General features: G+C 42.0%; 3 protein-coding genes across 5 annotated transcripts in view; 1 reads left to right on the plus strand and 2 right to left on the minus strand.

The window, feature by feature from the left end:
* Nucleotides 1–1449: 1449 nt before the first annotated feature.
* ndufb10 (NADH:ubiquinone oxidoreductase subunit B10) lies at nt 1450–3526 on the minus strand. Its single transcript, XM_035655070.1, has 4 exons — nt 3260–3526; nt 2837–2975; nt 1871–2010; nt 1450–1601 (listed from the first exon to the last, which is right to left on the minus strand). Exons 1-4 carry the CDS (start codon nt 3405–3407, stop codon nt 1513–1515), a joined length of 516 nt encoding a protein of 171 aa, XP_035510963.1. The 5' UTR covers nt 3408–3526; the 3' UTR covers nt 1450–1512.
* Nucleotides 3527–4728: 1202 nt separating this feature from the next.
* On the plus strand, nt 4729–9219 carry LOC118323125 (60S ribosomal protein L3-like). 3 transcript variants are annotated; one of them, XM_035655055.1, is made up of 10 exons: nt 4729–4877; nt 5486–5678; nt 6005–6173; nt 6256–6391; nt 7013–7199; nt 7291–7451; nt 7836–7937; nt 8654–8749; nt 8875–8994; nt 9105–9219. In XM_035655055.1, exons 1-10 carry the CDS (start codon nt 4875–4877, stop codon nt 9162–9164), a joined length of 1227 nt encoding a protein of 408 aa, XP_035510948.1. In that variant the 5' UTR covers nt 4729–4874; the 3' UTR covers nt 9165–9219. The 3 variants fall into 3 exon arrangements, with proteins under 3 accessions (XP_035510948.1, XP_035510950.1, XP_035510949.1); XM_035655057.1 differs by having other exon boundaries at nt 4798–4881; XM_035655056.1 differs by lacking the exon at nt 4729–4877 and adding an exon at nt 4903–4927.
* Nucleotides 9220–9540: 321 nt separating this feature from the next.
* LOC118323139 (testis-expressed protein 2-like) overlaps nt 9541–16082 on the minus strand; it is a 12830-nt gene continuing 6288 nt past the window's right edge. The window contains exons 3-12 of the mRNA XM_035655073.1: nt 14842–15042; nt 14148–14427; nt 13749–13936; nt 13032–13232; nt 12352–12451; nt 11375–11507; nt 11114–11251; nt 10289–10498; nt 10061–10181; nt 9541–9963 (exon numbers count right to left, since the gene is read on the minus strand). Of these exons, the coding sequence (XP_035510966.1) occupies nt 9817–9963; nt 10061–10181; nt 10289–10498; nt 11114–11251; nt 11375–11507; nt 12352–12451; nt 13032–13232; nt 13749–13936; nt 14148–14427; nt 14842–15042 (1719 nt within the window). The 3' untranslated portion in view covers nt 9541–9816. The remainder of the gene's footprint in view (nt 9964–10060; nt 10182–10288; nt 10499–11113; nt 11252–11374; nt 11508–12351; nt 12452–13031; nt 13233–13748; nt 13937–14147; nt 14428–14841; nt 15043–16082) is intronic.

The raw sequence follows: 16082 nt of genomic DNA on the forward strand, positions 1-16082 counted from the left end.
GTACAAGTAATCTAACAGTGCAAACCCTGTTGGGGATTTGTTATTTACATTACTAGTTACAACAAATACCAAATAAGCTCCTCTTTTGGTATTGTGAACACCACATACCATAAAGGTAAATAGTTTTCTACTGAAATCTTATTGTACCTATTGCCGGGCAACGTGATTTATCATCCCTCCCCTCAGATATAGCTGTGAGGGACTGATTTTTGCTAAATGATTTGCCTGTCCCAACTTGCTGTCACTATAGATACTAAAAAAATTCTTTCAGTGTTTTACTTCTCCCACATTTCTGTATCAATCAATAAAGGAATTCTAACCGGGTTTCCTACAGATCAAATAATAATAAGTCAGGATATTAAGAAGAAAATCCGCACATTACCTGTCAGTTTTATTTTGTAGACGCCCATTATAAAACGGTTTACCCCAAAAACCACACACAATGAAAATGTGTTTTATATACTTGTATGATTTCACACTACACAAACTCTTAACCATATAACAACATCATATTCCAAACAAGTATTTAAGTGTCAAAACATTTTAGACCTAGTCATAGCTCACATCAAAATATCATAATAGTTACCGAGCATTTCACCGGACTCGAATAACCTAAAAAATTATGTTTAATGAACTGTGCATTTGTAGGATCACTAATAATAAATCATTAAAAAATCAACACCTCCATGTTCTGTCCATAAGAGTCAACTAAAAAGTAAACCAGCAGAGTACATTACATTGATGTTTACAGAACGTTATTCCAAAAATTCTCTGTTATAAAAACTTTAGGAAGGAGGCCTGGCGCGGCTGTCCCCTCTGCACTGACACCCTGGTGTGAGTCTTGGCCAAGATGGTCGGTTGAACTCCTGGATGAGAACAAAGTAGAAAATCTTTAATACATGAACCTTGCATTTAAAAATCCCGACAAAATGAATTTGGGCTGTTTACCTGTACCTGGTAGGAGACTTGTGAAGCAGTTCTCCTTCCACAATCAAGTGTCAGTGTAGCTGTAAGTCTTGGAGAAGGCTCAAAGGCCTTAGGCTGATGAGGGAAATAAATGAGTATATATTAAAAAGAACGAACTCCAAGAACATGTTAGAGCGGAGTCGCAATCCATTGTTTTTTTGGTGAAAAAATGTTGAGTACTGAAAAGGGAACAGAAATGTACTTTCTGTAATCAGCCTACAGTTACAGATTACTGATGCATTCAAAGATAAGACATACAGCAGGCTGTGTGCCCTGTGATAAAAAAAACAAGTGCAAGAAAACACAAAGCGGTTTTCATTTTTGGTTGGAACTAGTTAATTTTTAATGGAAGTAATCTTTCAATGTAACAAGTTACTTTTACAAATGATGTTACCCAGCACTGGTAATGGAGACACTCGCACTGTCACAGATGGGTGGGTGGAAGTCACTTTGAGGACAAGGATGAAAAGACACTTACACACATGATTTATCACATACATTTTATTTTACAATTATTACACAGGCCAGATGGTTGGAGGACTGTTCTTAAGCATTCTGGGCCTGTGCGGCCATCATCCGCTCTTTTTGCTTCATTAGACATTTCCTCGCACTGGCATACGCTCCCAGGTCCCCGTCTGGAAAGAGGCAGGTCGTGAATTAAATGCATTTAGTGGTAGCCAACAGTGAGGATACATAAGACCTCAATGTACATGCAACAAACAATACATGTTTCACAATTTACTGCATTTGTATAATAATGCACATTAAGTGCGATCAAAGCATTTACCACGTTGTTATATTTAGTCAGCAGTGTAACAGGACACGTAGAACTCCTGAATGCTTTTACTTTTTTCTTTCTATTACACAGACACACACGTCCTACTTCCAGCAGCATGGTACTTACAGCGTGACGCGAAGTTGTTGGTCACCTCTTCGAACTGCTGCAATTCTTTGGCGCAGTTCTGCTTGTAGCTGGCTCCTTCTCTATGCTGGCAGGCCCTCATACGCTTCTGGACCACCTTCACAATCTCCTGGTCCACTTTGCTGAAGGACGAAGACGACAACACAGAATGACACTCTTCAAAAGTAAATATATAGGGCCGATAGTGGCACCCTGACCACTACAGCAACCTTACAGGTGCATGAACTCACTACTGAGTCTTTGCAATTAGCACTTAATTTTATTGCTCACCGTTGGCTCATCATGAAAGTTAAAGCTAGTTCTAAAAAAATGCATCATACACTACATGGCCAAAAGTATGTGGACATTGGACATTACACTCATATGTAATTGTTGACCCTCTAATTCCAAAATCCTGGGGAAATAAGCTGCGGTATATAAGCCTCATCCCCATCTGGAAAGGCTTTTCACAAGACTGAGTAACCTGGCTGCAGATATATGCAACCACTCAGCCGCTGCTGTTGGGTGCTAAGGCCTCAAGGAGTTGTTTTAGGTGACAGTTTCCATACCAAACTGAGAAAATCATGTATTTGTGGATCCAACTACGGTTACCTCGCTTTGTGCATAGGGGTATTGTCATGTTGCAGGAAAGGTGGAGGCACAAAGTTGTCCTAAATATGAATTAAATCAAACAATGTGTCACTACAGACCCCCACAGTTCCACCTTCTCTCTTTGCCTTCAAGTGCCCATCAGGTACAGTGCACACCACAGACAACACATTGGCTCCACAAACCAACTCACGCTCGTGTAGTTTTACCCTTACTAAGACATTACAACCACATTTTAACACAGGGCCAGCCCACAAAACAGATGCACAAGTCGCCATTAACTCACCGTATATTGTGTTATAGTGGCGGTTAAACAAAAGATCACAAATAATCTGCAGCTTTAAACAAACAGTTACTTACTAGTCTCTCCTCCACTGCATCTCAGCCTCGTAGTAGCAGACATAATCTCCCTCCTGGCACTCAATCAGGTCGGGGACACGGCGGAAACTCTGGTGGTAGTAGACCAACTTGTTTTTAGCCCGAAAGCTTTCAATAGTATCTGGATAAAAAGGGGTTCAGGACACAGTTAAACCAGGACAACACCTCGAGGTGATTTCATGTCATATGAATGACCCTCGCTAGCACAACACATAGCCAGCTGACTCTCATTATCATTATTATTACCACAAAACAGAGCCCTTGTGGTTGATTTTATGTGATATCCAGCAAGGAAGCAACACTAATAGCGTCGTTATAAAGTTTAAACACACCAACAAGGAGCCTGTCGTAGCTCTGTTGTTGTGCTAGCCTGTTAGCCCAGTTAGCTCCGTTAGCTTCACTTACCTCTAAATGTGGAGACAGGAAGGTCCACGGTGTAATAGAAGACTTTAGACAGAATCAGAGCTGGGTTGGGCAGTGCTGTCTGTTTGTCCACGGCCGGAGTCCTCCGAGGAGGCTCCGGATATGCTGCTTTATCGTAGTCTTCAGGCATTTTCGCCTTCTTTCGACCAAAACCGAGTTCGACCTCGACAGCTCTCCTCTAGTGGCGCATGCGCAGAAGACGCACCGCAATGGCGAAGTAGAGGTCGTTAATGTGAAGTTTTATGGTTATCTTGATACTTCTGGTTATTCCGAAATTGTTATTCAGTGCAAATATTGTGACAAATTAAAAAACTCTGCACAAGCCCACTTGCAGTGTTTTTAAAACACAAAGGTCGAAGGGTAAAGGTCACAGGCGGAGCTGTTGCACTATGGAAATGCAGCAGGTGGTGGTACAGAGCTGACTAACTTTAATGCAAGGCCGCTGGTTCCCAACCGTTTTCATTGAATAAATTGGCGACCCCTGACCAAGTGACATATTTTATAGATATTTCATATTATAGAAAACTGTACAATGAACCCAAATACTGAACTCAATATCTGCAAGTTTGTGTAAAACGAGTCTTTTGGATGAATTTTGAGCAGATTATTTCCTGTTTAGGGAACTTTGTATACAGTTCTCTGTCTGTATTATGTATTTTTTGTAATCATTTTAGACAATCATATCTAACAGGCGTATTTTTTTGACAGATTCAGTGTTTTCTTGTCCCTGATGCTTGGCCATTGTTCTATTACACAATTTACATTTAGTTTTTCTTCACAGAAGTGAACCAAATACTTATATACTTATATTATGTACATTTTCTTACACCCCTTAAAATTATGATTGCGATATCAGTCATTAAAGTGCATGCCGACATTTACTTTAATTTCATTGTGTGAATGATCACAGCACACAACAGCAGCAGAGATGCAAATATTGCAGCACTAAGAAGAATGTTTATGTTCCCAGCATGTTATCCAATATGTGATGGATACATTTTTTTGTCTTGATCCTACTGACACTAGTATTGACACTCAAATAAAGACATTGTATCGGTAGTATCGATACTTTGGGGATCGATCCACTCACCCCTAGCTTAAAGATTTATTTAAAATTTAACATTGCAGCTCTGACAAGCATCTTGCTTGCCTCCTGAAGTACTCGGATACAAATCACTCCAATGCAAGAAAACCTGCTGTAATTATGTGGCCTGATGTACATACATTATAAATATCTCAAATTGCAGCGATTTGTTATCCTCGTAGATCCCCTAGAAAGAGAAAAAGACTGTATATCTCCTACAGCAGAACAGGTGAATGTTGGCCCCTGCTTCCTTTCTCTCTCCTTTCTTGGTCATGTGGTTCCTGTCTACTGGGCCTGCCCACCACCTTAGACTTCTGAGTTTACCCCCTTCCCTCCTCCCTGTCTTCTCCTGACAGAACTTGGCAGAGATATTCTTGTTTGAAAGCGAATACGGCTCCTCAACTGGGCCACGCACCAAATTAGCGAGCTTACGCTGTGTATCATCTTATGTATGACCCTTACACCCACACTGGCCCCTCTCTCTTTCTTTCCCTCGACTGAACAGGCGCGGACATGGTTAGTGCTCCTCATATTTTTGGTTCTTTTCTACTATAAAGGATACATTGGTTTGTATTTTTGTCTGTCTTTTGACTTCTGCATGTGTTCCTGTGTCACTTTGTGTGTGTCACCATCTGGTTTTATAATAGAAGATGAAGCATATTGACAAAGTATCTTGTAATGGCTGCCTTTGAGGAGACCACGTGGAGTACTGACATGGCGACCTCTTTTTATGTGGTGTCTGAGTCTTGGATTTCTGAATCAGGTTGAATGTGACATAAATCAGTGCATACAAATTATGAACACTTGACTTTGGACAGAAAGGAAGCACACCTGAAGAATAACGGACTTGACTCTATTACAGTTTATGCTTTTGATGTCCTGTTTCATTTTATTACAACTTTTGGAGGACCTTAATATCAGAGGATTTGAAAATCTGAGGAATATTTGGGAACAGTTGTTCAAAAACAGGAATAGGACAACATTTTATTGCAGTACAGGCAAGGATTAATGTGTCTTTTTTGATCTACAATTGTAGTTCTTGTGGCATTATTGTAAAAATCATTTGGGCTATATCTCCATGACTTTCATGTAAATAAATAGTGACTCTGTGTGTCCTTTTCCAGTCTCATCGCAAATTCCATGCACCCCGCCATGGGCACATGGGGTTCCTGCCCCACAAGCGTAGCAAGAAGCATAGAGGCAAGGTGCGCACATGGCCCAAAGATGACCCAAGCCAACCCGTCCACCTCACTGCCTTCCTGGGATACAAGGCTGGCATGACCCACACTCTGAGGGAGATGCACCGCACTGGCCTCAGTATGACTGGACTTAAAAAAAAAGATGTTTGTTGTAGATGTTTTGAGTGTTTGAGAGGATAATGGGTGGGGGCCTTATAAGATCAGGTGTTACATGGTACCCCACTGTATTCTGTACAGATTTAGTAGTTTAACTTCTGGAAGCATTAGTATGAAACATTATAATATTATTAACTGTCAGACATAGCCTAAAATTAATGCTACAGTTGTTTCTTTTGCATTTTTTGCCCTTTTTCTTCTGTATATTATTTAATAACCATGAAATGCCACTTACATAATACTGAATACTGACCCAGCAGATTAATATTTTCCATGTTTCTCCCACAGAGCAATCAAAGCGAGAGGAAGTAGAGGCGGTTACCATTATTGACACTCCTCCGATCATTGTGGTGGGGGTTGTGGGATACATTCAGACCGTCCGTGGCTTGCGTTCCCTCAAAACCATCTTTGCAGAACATCTCAGTGACGAGTGCAGACGCAGATTTTATAAAAACTGGTGTGTGATCACACATTATTCCCCTGCACGTATAGCTACACAGTTCTTTCTTATTTGTAAATTGAGCATTTCTGTGTTCCAGGTCCAAGAGCAAGAAGAAGGCGTTCACCAAGTACAGTAAGAAGTGGCAGGATGAGACGGGAAAGAAACAGCTGGACAAGGATTTTGAAAGGATGAAGAAATACTGTTCAGCAATCAGGGTTCTTGTTCACTCTCAGGTAGGCCAGACAGATAACAGAACACAATAATTGTTGTCTCACCCCTCCACTGGTCTAATGATTAGCAGTTATTCACCACATTTCCTGCAATCTCTCGAGTCCACTCCTGCAAAAGGGCAGAGGTGTCAGACTTGATCACATGCAATGGAAAGGAAAAACTGCCACATCCCAAATGCCTCTGCTGCCAAGAGTCAAACAACTCAGGCTATGACACTCTGTCACTGAGCACTGGAGGGTGCCGTTTCAAATAGCAGGTTAAAAATAATTTTCAGGGCTGAACCTGGCTGCTCACCCAGGCTTTACCAAGGGAAAACCTTTATGTTTGCAGCAAACAAAATGAAGATCAGCCATGATCTCAAGTCTTGCTATCATTTCTGGGCAGGTTTCAACTTCTGAATAAAATCTAAATGTGGTTTTAAATACCAGGGCTGTGGTAGTTTCCTGGTGCTTCGGATTTCAATGATGATCTTGTGCTGAATCATAAATCTCATTATAAAAAGACAGGGCTGAGGACATCTTAAAAAGCATAGCAAGTTCAAAGCAAGATGTGTTCTGCTTGTTAGTTAATCCAGAAAAGCCTTTTTAGATTTCTGGACAATTTATGTGTTTCTCCATTTCCAGATGCGATTGCTGCCCATTAAACAAAAAAAGGCCCACATCATGGAGGTGCAGCTGAATGGGGGAAGCATCTCGGACAAGGTGGACTGGGCAAAGGAGCGTCTGGAGCAGGCTGTGCCTGTTTCTGCTGTCTTCTACCAGGATGAAATGATTGATGTCATCGGAGTCACCAAGGGTCATGGCTTTAAAGGTTTGAAACACACTCTGACTAGTTGTACCCAAGGTCCTGTAAAATAAATGTACTCTAATATATACTGATTGCTGGCTCTTTGTGCTGATAGGTGTGACAAGCCGCTGGCACACAAAGAAGCTTCCCAGGAAGACTCACAAGGGTCTGAGGAAGGTGGCCTGTATTGGAGCCTGGCATCCAGCCCGAGTGGGATACACCATAGCCCGTGCTGGCCAGAAGGGCTATAACCACCGTACTGAGCTCAACAAGAAGGTTAGCAGATATTTAAACGGCCAGTCTGTAACATTTGGAAGGATCTATTGCCAGAAATGTAATATAATATGCCTAGGTGTGTTTTCATTAGTGTATAATCACTGGAAAATAAGAATTGTTGTGTTTTTGTTACCATAGAATGAGCTATGTTTATCCACACACTTCTATAGAGTCTGCAATGTTGAACCACCATGTTTCTACAGTAGCCCAGAACAGACAAACGTCTTCACACTAGACCTTTAAAGGTTTCACCCACAAGACTTCATCTTCAGCTGTTCTTAGGTGGAAGAAAAAAGCTTTTATTGAATAATTCTAAGCACTATTCTGAGTATATGTACTGTAGGTAGGTTTACCATGATAATCCTATGTACTATGTGTCCTCAGATCTACCGTATTGGTAAGGGTGTGCACATCCAGGATGGAAAGGTGATCCGGAACAATGCCTCCACTAACTACGACACCAGTCAGAAGTCCATTACGCCCATGGTATTCCTCTATGATTACAATATCCACTAACCAGAATGAATGGATTGGTTACTGCGAGTCTGCCATCATGTACCTGCATGCGTTTCTTTTATTGTGGTTTTGTTTTAATTGTGTCAGATTCATTTGTAGTGTGCATGCTTTTTGTGTCTGTATTTCTGCTTTGCATGTTTCAGTTGTTATGTCAATTCAACAGTGTTGTCTTATTTGGTCTGTATTACTACCAGTACCCATCAGTTTATTGTTTTTGTTTGTGCTCTTGCATATTAAACCTCTGTGTTATGTGTTGCATGTTTTTAATAGTATAAGGGTGTCCAGATTGATGCTTCTATTAACATTAGTATTTTAATTTCTTTTTATTATTGTTTTTCATGCTTATAAATTACTTCCCAATGAGTTGATCTTAGATTCTGAATTCTGTTTTTAGGAATAGCCTCTTAGCTAACTCTGGTGCATTTACAGCAATGTTATTAATGTGCATTGTCCCTGCTAAATAAACAACAACAAAATAATCTATAATCTAGATCTATAATGTGATAACCACATCTGCATATGTTTTATCAATTTTAAATGAAAGGATAAAAGGTTATAGTGCATGTAATGATTCACTATATGTATATAAGGGCTTCATATAAAGTGATAGCAAATTTGTTCCTGAACACTCTTCATTCCCTTTTTTTCATCCCTGGTTCTCTGTTGTCTTTGTATTGTCCCTGTAGGGAGGCTTCCCCCACTATGGTGATGTGAACAATGACTTTGTCATGGTGAAGGGCTGTGTGGTTGGGGCTAAGAAACGTGTCCTCACCCTCAGAAAGGTACAGTGTGATTTTGAAACTTTAATTATAGATATTTCAGGCAGCTTGCAGTATTTGACTTTAGTTGAGGAGACTCTCTCACATGTAGTTTTTTGAATATCTTTGTGTGTTGCTCCCTCCTCCAGTCTTTGCTTGTGCACACGTCTCGCAAGTCGAAGGAGACCATCGAGCTCAAACTCATTGACACCACCTCCAAATTTGGTCATGGCCGCTTCCAGACTGCCCAGGAGAAGAGGGCATTTATGGTGAGTGTGAGAAATGTTTGGCACACACATAAATTTGATTATCAGTGGTAACATAATCACTCTTGAATCCTTCTGCACTGCTTTAACACTGACCTTTGGTTTACCTTCAGGGGCCACTGAAGAAGGATGCCCTGAAAACACAGCCGGAGCCTCTGGTCGAGGAGGCCTAAGAACATTCTCATATCCCAATTCTAATACAAAAATAAAACTCAGATTTAAATACACTGTCTGTTGTTGTAACATGACATTTTGCCTCCACCTAACTGTATGCAGTTTAAGTTCAACAATTAATACAGATTTAAAGTTTTTAACAGGTTTTTATTCACTGATAAATCCTTCGGCACATTAACACTGTTCAGAAATAACATGCACCGTTGATTGAACATAATCATCAGATTTTCATCTCCATATTTTTCATTTATTAGTAACCAACAAAAGGAAAATGGATGAATTGTTTGTTCAACTGGAATTCTTTTAAAACAGTGGTCATTAACGACATCTTGCTTTGACGTGCAGTTAAGACATCCATTTTTTTCAATCTTTTTATCATTGATGTACTCTCACTGTTGTCAGTGTTAGGTACAGTTCAATTAGCTTCACAGTAGGGGACACTGTAGCACCATTCTCGCAGTCCCCATGTTGCTGCCGTGCTCAGCATCCAGCATTCAGGAGGCATCTATCCTGCACTGGTGACAGCGAACATACTCAGGTTTAACATTGAGCCGCTACGCAGCTGCAAGAACCGCAGCCTTAAAATCTGTTAAAGATTCATGGCAATAGCTGCATAATTATTTTGCATGGACATTTGTGGCCTCAGGGGCGCTACTCTGACAGGTAATCCTGGGACTCTATGGAGGACTGGTGGGATGAGGAGTGTACTGAGGACTGGTGGGATGTAGGTGGGTTGTCCAAGCCAGATGTCATCAGGGGCAGATATAGATCGTCCATATTGGGCATGACAAACACTTTCTGTTGAGAGAGGACAACAAATGAATACTTAGTGCGATAATTAAAAGATGGTTCCCAGTTTTTAATACTATGAAAGACGTTTCAGTGATGGACTGACCTGGAACTCACACTGCAGTTTTTTCTCGATCCACTCAGTGATATGAGTTAAGGTAACCTCCCTCTCCCCGAGTGTGGGACGCACATGAAGGTCTAACCTGGGAGGCACCCGGAAACTGTACCTGGGGGAGCAGAACAAGAGAAAAAGACTGTGTGAGAAAGAAAGAACTATAGAAAGAATTTAAACCTTTGAATTTGTTGTATGAAATGAAATGAGAGAAACTAGTACCATATCCTGTCAGTAGGGGGAGGTGGGATGTTGATGGCCAGAGTGCCAGAGAGCTCCAGGACCTCAACGCTGAGCATCAGAGGCATGTTGGACACCTCAGCTATCTTCTTCCTGATGTACTCGTTCTCTGTGGCTTTCTGGAAGTACTTGGACTTCGCTATCTTGTCCACAAACCTCAAGATCTTCCTACTTGTGCTGCCACCAGTGTGCCTGGGGGAGAGTAAGGACGAGGGCACAAATGCAGTGTAGGACTGTGAATCTGAAACTGACTTGGATTGAAACATACCAACCAGTATACAATGGACTGTGTAAACTGTTGTAAAGCGATTGCTGCCCTGGTTTACAATTTATGCATATTTATTATGACAGTAACCTCAACAGCAAGAGCATTTTAATAATTTGGATTTGACTGATATGTTTATCAGAGCACTGTTGTTTCTTTATTGTTCCATAACTAGATTCCTAAACCTTTTTCACAACAGACTGTTTGACTTAATGACCTTAAAGAGGCTGCACTGCATTGCCATAATTGTTGGAGTGCAGTTAAGGTAATTAAGTCCACTTATATAATATATATAGTCCACTTTTCCTGCTGTGTCAAAATGCCTGCAGTTAACATTAACATTATCGGTTAGTCCTGTGCTTGACAAGTCAAACTATCTGCTGTGAAAAAGCAATCTTTTTCACCGTTTAAACAGCTGAATGGCCTCAGACCTTAAGTGCAACTCACTTCAGAAATTGCAATGCAGTTCAGTTTTGTGACCTATGATCCATGTTATATCTGATCTCTGTGGTAGAAGACGCCAAATAAAGTTGTTAATTTACCCTTCAGCTGCTACCACTGTGCTCTTATCTCCCAATGACCCCTGTGGCTCAGAGGGGGGTGCTTCCTCTTCATCAGATGAGCCTGCGCTGGATGACTCTTCATCACTATCGGCCAGTATACACAGCCTGGGCTTCGAGCTGAAAAACACACCAGTGTTAACTCTTGAAGCAAACTACTGAGATTAGATAGATCTCCTCAAGCATGTTCACATCCACCTCCACACTCTCTTTATCTTCTGAGGAATATGAGATGGGCCTCACCCCATTTGCTGGGTCTCTGGAACGCTGTGAGCCTCGTCTTCTCCGTCTTTACCCAGCTTGCACAGGTTCATCTTAGTCTCCAGGGTCATCTGAAGGCAGCCTGTGTACACCAATTCCAGCTCCAGCCACAGACCTGGGGGATAAAGGGAGGGAGGGAAAAACAGCTCACAGGTAGCAGGAAGCGCATCAGATTTCTAAACGAACTTTGATCTAACACCTAAGTATAGTCTGGGGGCTGAGCCAACATCTCTTCTAGATCTGGTCTCTTGTTGTTGCAGAGGGAACATTAGACCAAAAGAGGATAGTTCAGAGATGTTATTGTCAGTTGAGCTTAGTTAAGGCCAAGAGGATTGCTAATCCTGTTCACTTGCGCTTAGGCAGGAGACAATGGAAAGCTTTAAGAGTGGGCATGACAAACTCTGTGCTGAAACAAACTAAATCATGGCCTGAGCTGACCGCAGTGATGTGTCTGAGAGAAGAAATCTGTTGGGTAAACCTTATTTGGTGACTTCTCCATAGACATACTGGAACAGAAAAGAAAAACTAAGAGTCTACAGCCAAGCTAGTGGCCCTGTGGGGCTTTACTTAGGCAGAGCAATGCTTTGAACTTAGATAAATATGAACAATAGATAAAAAAGAATAAAAAGATATTACAGTTTATCCTGAGGGGTAACATAAAGGTCAGAATCAGAAAAATGTTCCAGGTACAAATAGAATAAAAACATTTTATGGCAATCCATTTTAATCAAACCCACAAATGTGAACCTAATTGTGGCACTTGAAGACAAAGTCAAAGGATCACCAAAGTCTTTAACAGTCATCCTCTCCACACAATGGATATTTGTACAAGATTTTGTTGCAACCCCTCCATTAGCTGCTGAGATATTTCAGTCTGGACCAGCCAACAGACACAGCCAATAATCAAAAGAGCAAGAGCATGTTATAGGTGAGCAGGCTACTTATCCAATGCAACATACCTCTGCGGTCCAGTGTAGGTTTGGAGGTGCTGAGGACTTGAGGCAGACATGTGCCCATGTCCAGATCAGCCAGAGTCAGCTCATTCATGAAGTATGGCAACTATGATGAGACAAAACAACAACTTTTATTAATAGACAAGCAGAGTTCGTGTCAGACATACAAACTTTTGATAAATTAAATCTGTCTAAACCAGCCCACAGTAGTTAATTACTTGAAACAAATGAGCGGGCAGGGAAACCTGCAAGGTGTGTGTGAAGGACAGAGGGGTAAAATAGTGTAGTAAAAAGGATGGTGTGTGACAGAGAGGAGAGCAGAAAATGAGTAATGAGATGCTGCGGTGCCATCAGTGCTCCTCTACTCACTCCGCACCACCTGCCTTTAGAACCAGAGGGAGTGCATTATCAGCAGACTGTCTCTCTCTCTCACACACACATACACACACAGAGGAAAGAGAGCTGCAGCATTATTGTGCCTTAATGTCACATCTTTTGACCTTGTGCACACACCAGCGCTGATGTTCAGGTCGTCTCATCATGTTATTAGTCAGTGTGACATTGATGATGCTCTTGATGATAGCGTGAATATCAAGATGAATGTGAAAATGTGCAAACGACCAATTCTGCTGCCCAAGGACTTCAGTTACCTTGAAAAATAAATTAGCATCCTCATCTACCCTCACCTTGATCTTGCTGAGTTTCTTCTGGATCTTGTGTGCCACCTGATCGGTCCAGTACTTCTCCCGGAGAAAGTCCCAGAAGATTCTTCCCACCAGGGAGTTCACCCACGTGGGCTGGCCCTCGGCATGGCACTCCCCTGTCCCTGAACCAGCACTGGGCTCAGCTCCAGTTTGACCTCCAGATCCATGCTCTTCGTTCTGAGTCTGCAGGGAATAACAGAGAAATTAGAAGTTATATGACCTGATAGAACAGAGATGCAAATGCCATTTCTATGCTTATCTATCCCCAAACCCCATTTATGCTGACTCTCATGCAGCCAGCACCTCTAAACACCAGAACAGATTGTCTCTACGTGGGGTGCCAATCCCAAAACCACCTGAACCTGGATTAGCAGCTTGGTCGGGTATGCTGCAGATGTACCACAGTCAGTTCCTATTAATATCCTTCCAGCAAGGTGACACCTGATATTTCTACACGTTGACATTTAGTCTAGTCAGCAAGGATGTGTTTGGCTGAGCCAGCATCCTAGGCTGGTCTGAGCGCAGGGCAGAACAATGGAACAGTAGCTGATATTGACCAGCTCTGATCAATGGGAGTTTTGTAGAGTATTAGCACGACATGCAGGGGGGTAAGTAGAGCAGAGACAAAGTTCTGACATCTGCACACATGCCGCTAGGCCCGATACTTGATCTAAAAGCTAGATAAAAGTGTTCATTGACCTTCTTGTGGGTTGTGGGGCTTCCCTTGTCACTATGACAAGGGCTGGTGATGGGATTGCAACTCTGTGAGATAATCAGTTGAGTCATGTAGGTGCTGTAGTCCAATAGTGTTCTTGTTTTCATAGCTCCGGGCAAGTCGTGCAGCTCCTCTGTGGTTTCTTTAACAGCGTCTCCACCACATGGTGTTTCTGAGGAGCAGAGAAAAGACAGACATGAAGGAAAGGGCTTTTAAATATAACTCGGGGAAAGACATAAATAGTTGAACTCTGCATGAATCTGTCCTTGCATCAATTCAACAACTAAACGCATGTTTAAGACAAAAAGGTATTTGCTATCTACATACAGTGTTTCACCTCGCTGAATTGCTTCCAATCACCGTGAACCGAAACATATCCTTACCTGTGTTCTCCTCCCCACTCACGCTGCTTTTGGCTCCAGCCCGAGAGGCAGACAGGAAGTGCTGGAACCACTCCTCCTTCTCTCGACCTGTGCGGCCAAACAGGTACAGGGTCACAGGAAGCTGATGGTCTGGGACGAAGTGTCTCTCTGACCTTTCTTCCTCCTCCTGCCCTTCAACCACACTCTCCTCCCCTACCTCCCCCTCAGCCAGAGTGATGCAGACAGGGTATTTCTTGTTCCACACCCTTTTGCGAGCCAAACCGGGCGGCAACAGGGAGACCTGCGATAAAATAAAAACAGGGGAGGAATGATAAAGTAAGAGTGTCATTTTCTTTTTGTCTTTATTTTCTTCTTCTATTTTACAAAAGATGCTGGCAGGCAGGAATTGTGTTGACAGTTCACCATTGCCAAAGCGCTCCCCGAATTGATTAAACTGTGTGTTAGCATTATTCTATTACCCTATTGGAAGCTACTGTTGCCTGCCTCAATAATCGAATGGGACAGTAGCTGGGTCAAGTTTATTCAGACAATCATCACTTTAGTCATAATCCTTCTGGTCTTTCACCTCCGTGTTAGATGACAATGTGGGTGCAGAGTGAAGAGTTCAGGTCACCTTTTCTCTCTCTTTTAACACTGAGGGACTGAAGGACATGGCTGATCTCCTGGGACCCAGAAAATGAGCAAAAGCACTAACCTTACAGTTAGCCAGCTGGTAAGTGCGTGAGCGCAAAAACAAGGCCTCATGGGGGGTCTCATCGAACCCTGCCCACCGGGGGATGTTGGCACGTGGATATGCCAGGTGCAGACGGCTGCCTTCCAGGGTGACATAGACAGTGTGTGTGATGGAGGGATGGAAAGTCTCAGGGTCGTAGCTGTTTGTTTCATTCATCCAGCCCTGGAGGAAAACATTGCAAGTAGTAGTCAGTTATTAATCACTTTTTTCCTTTGAGAATTGAACTGAAAACTGTGTTGAGGCTATATTTAAATGCATTTAGCTGACAATATAAGTATATATCAGAAAATCTAGCAACGTCTCTACTCAGCCAAATGAAATTCACAGTGAGTGGTACAAACTGCAACAATACAGCTCAGCAGGAGGGGAAACATGAGACACGGCAGAATACATCTGTCTCATTTAACACAGTGGACAAGTCTTTGAAATAGCCTACAGCCTTCTGTTAGTAACTCCTCTATCCTCATAAACTTTACCTTATTTAAACCTGCCAAATCAGCATTTATTGAGACAGCCAGCCTCCCCATCAGCAGAGCTGTCAAGAAGTACTTGAAGTAGAAATAGAAAAGCTATTTTCAAAATAACCTGTTCCTAAGATGCTGAAACTGCTGTGCTTGAGGGTAGTTTTTTTTATTAAGTAATTACCTAAAAACAAATCCATTAAGCAGCACTGATAGCACTATCTTTAGTACCATCCAATGACTCACATGGCTGCTGTTGTTTGTTGGTTTGATCTCTCACCCTGCAGAACAAACAGTAGGGCTTGAAGCTCATTTCCATACAGGCAAATCAGTAAACTAAACAAGAAGTAGTTAGAGCAGCTGTAGAGCTTTCTCTGTATAGAGTGCAATATTAAGGCCATGCTAACAGCTCTGTGAGGCTGTATTTACTTGTGCTTTGAGCTAAATGCTAAGGTCAACATGCTAAAATGCTGATCTTAAGCAGGTATAAGCTTTACCAGCGTCACCATTTAGTGTGTTAGCGCGCTGACATTTGCTAATTAGCACAAAGCACAGGTAAGGCTGGTGGTAATTCAGTTTAGCGGGTATTTGTTCATGACAAACATAACAGGGGTGGTCCAACCCATAGATATAGAAATGTTTCTATATCTGTGGTCCAACTGACACTGCCATTCCTGGCACCACGCTGCTAACATGGCTTAAAAGATATGCACGGATTATTTCTTTTAGAACTTAAATGTC

Source organism: Morone saxatilis, unplaced genomic scaffold (assembly GCF_004916995.1).
Source record: "Morone saxatilis isolate NCDOM2014 unplaced genomic scaffold, NCSU_SB_2.0 Contig14, whole genome shotgun sequence".
NCBI lineage: Eukaryota > Metazoa > Chordata > Actinopteri > Moronidae > Morone > Morone saxatilis.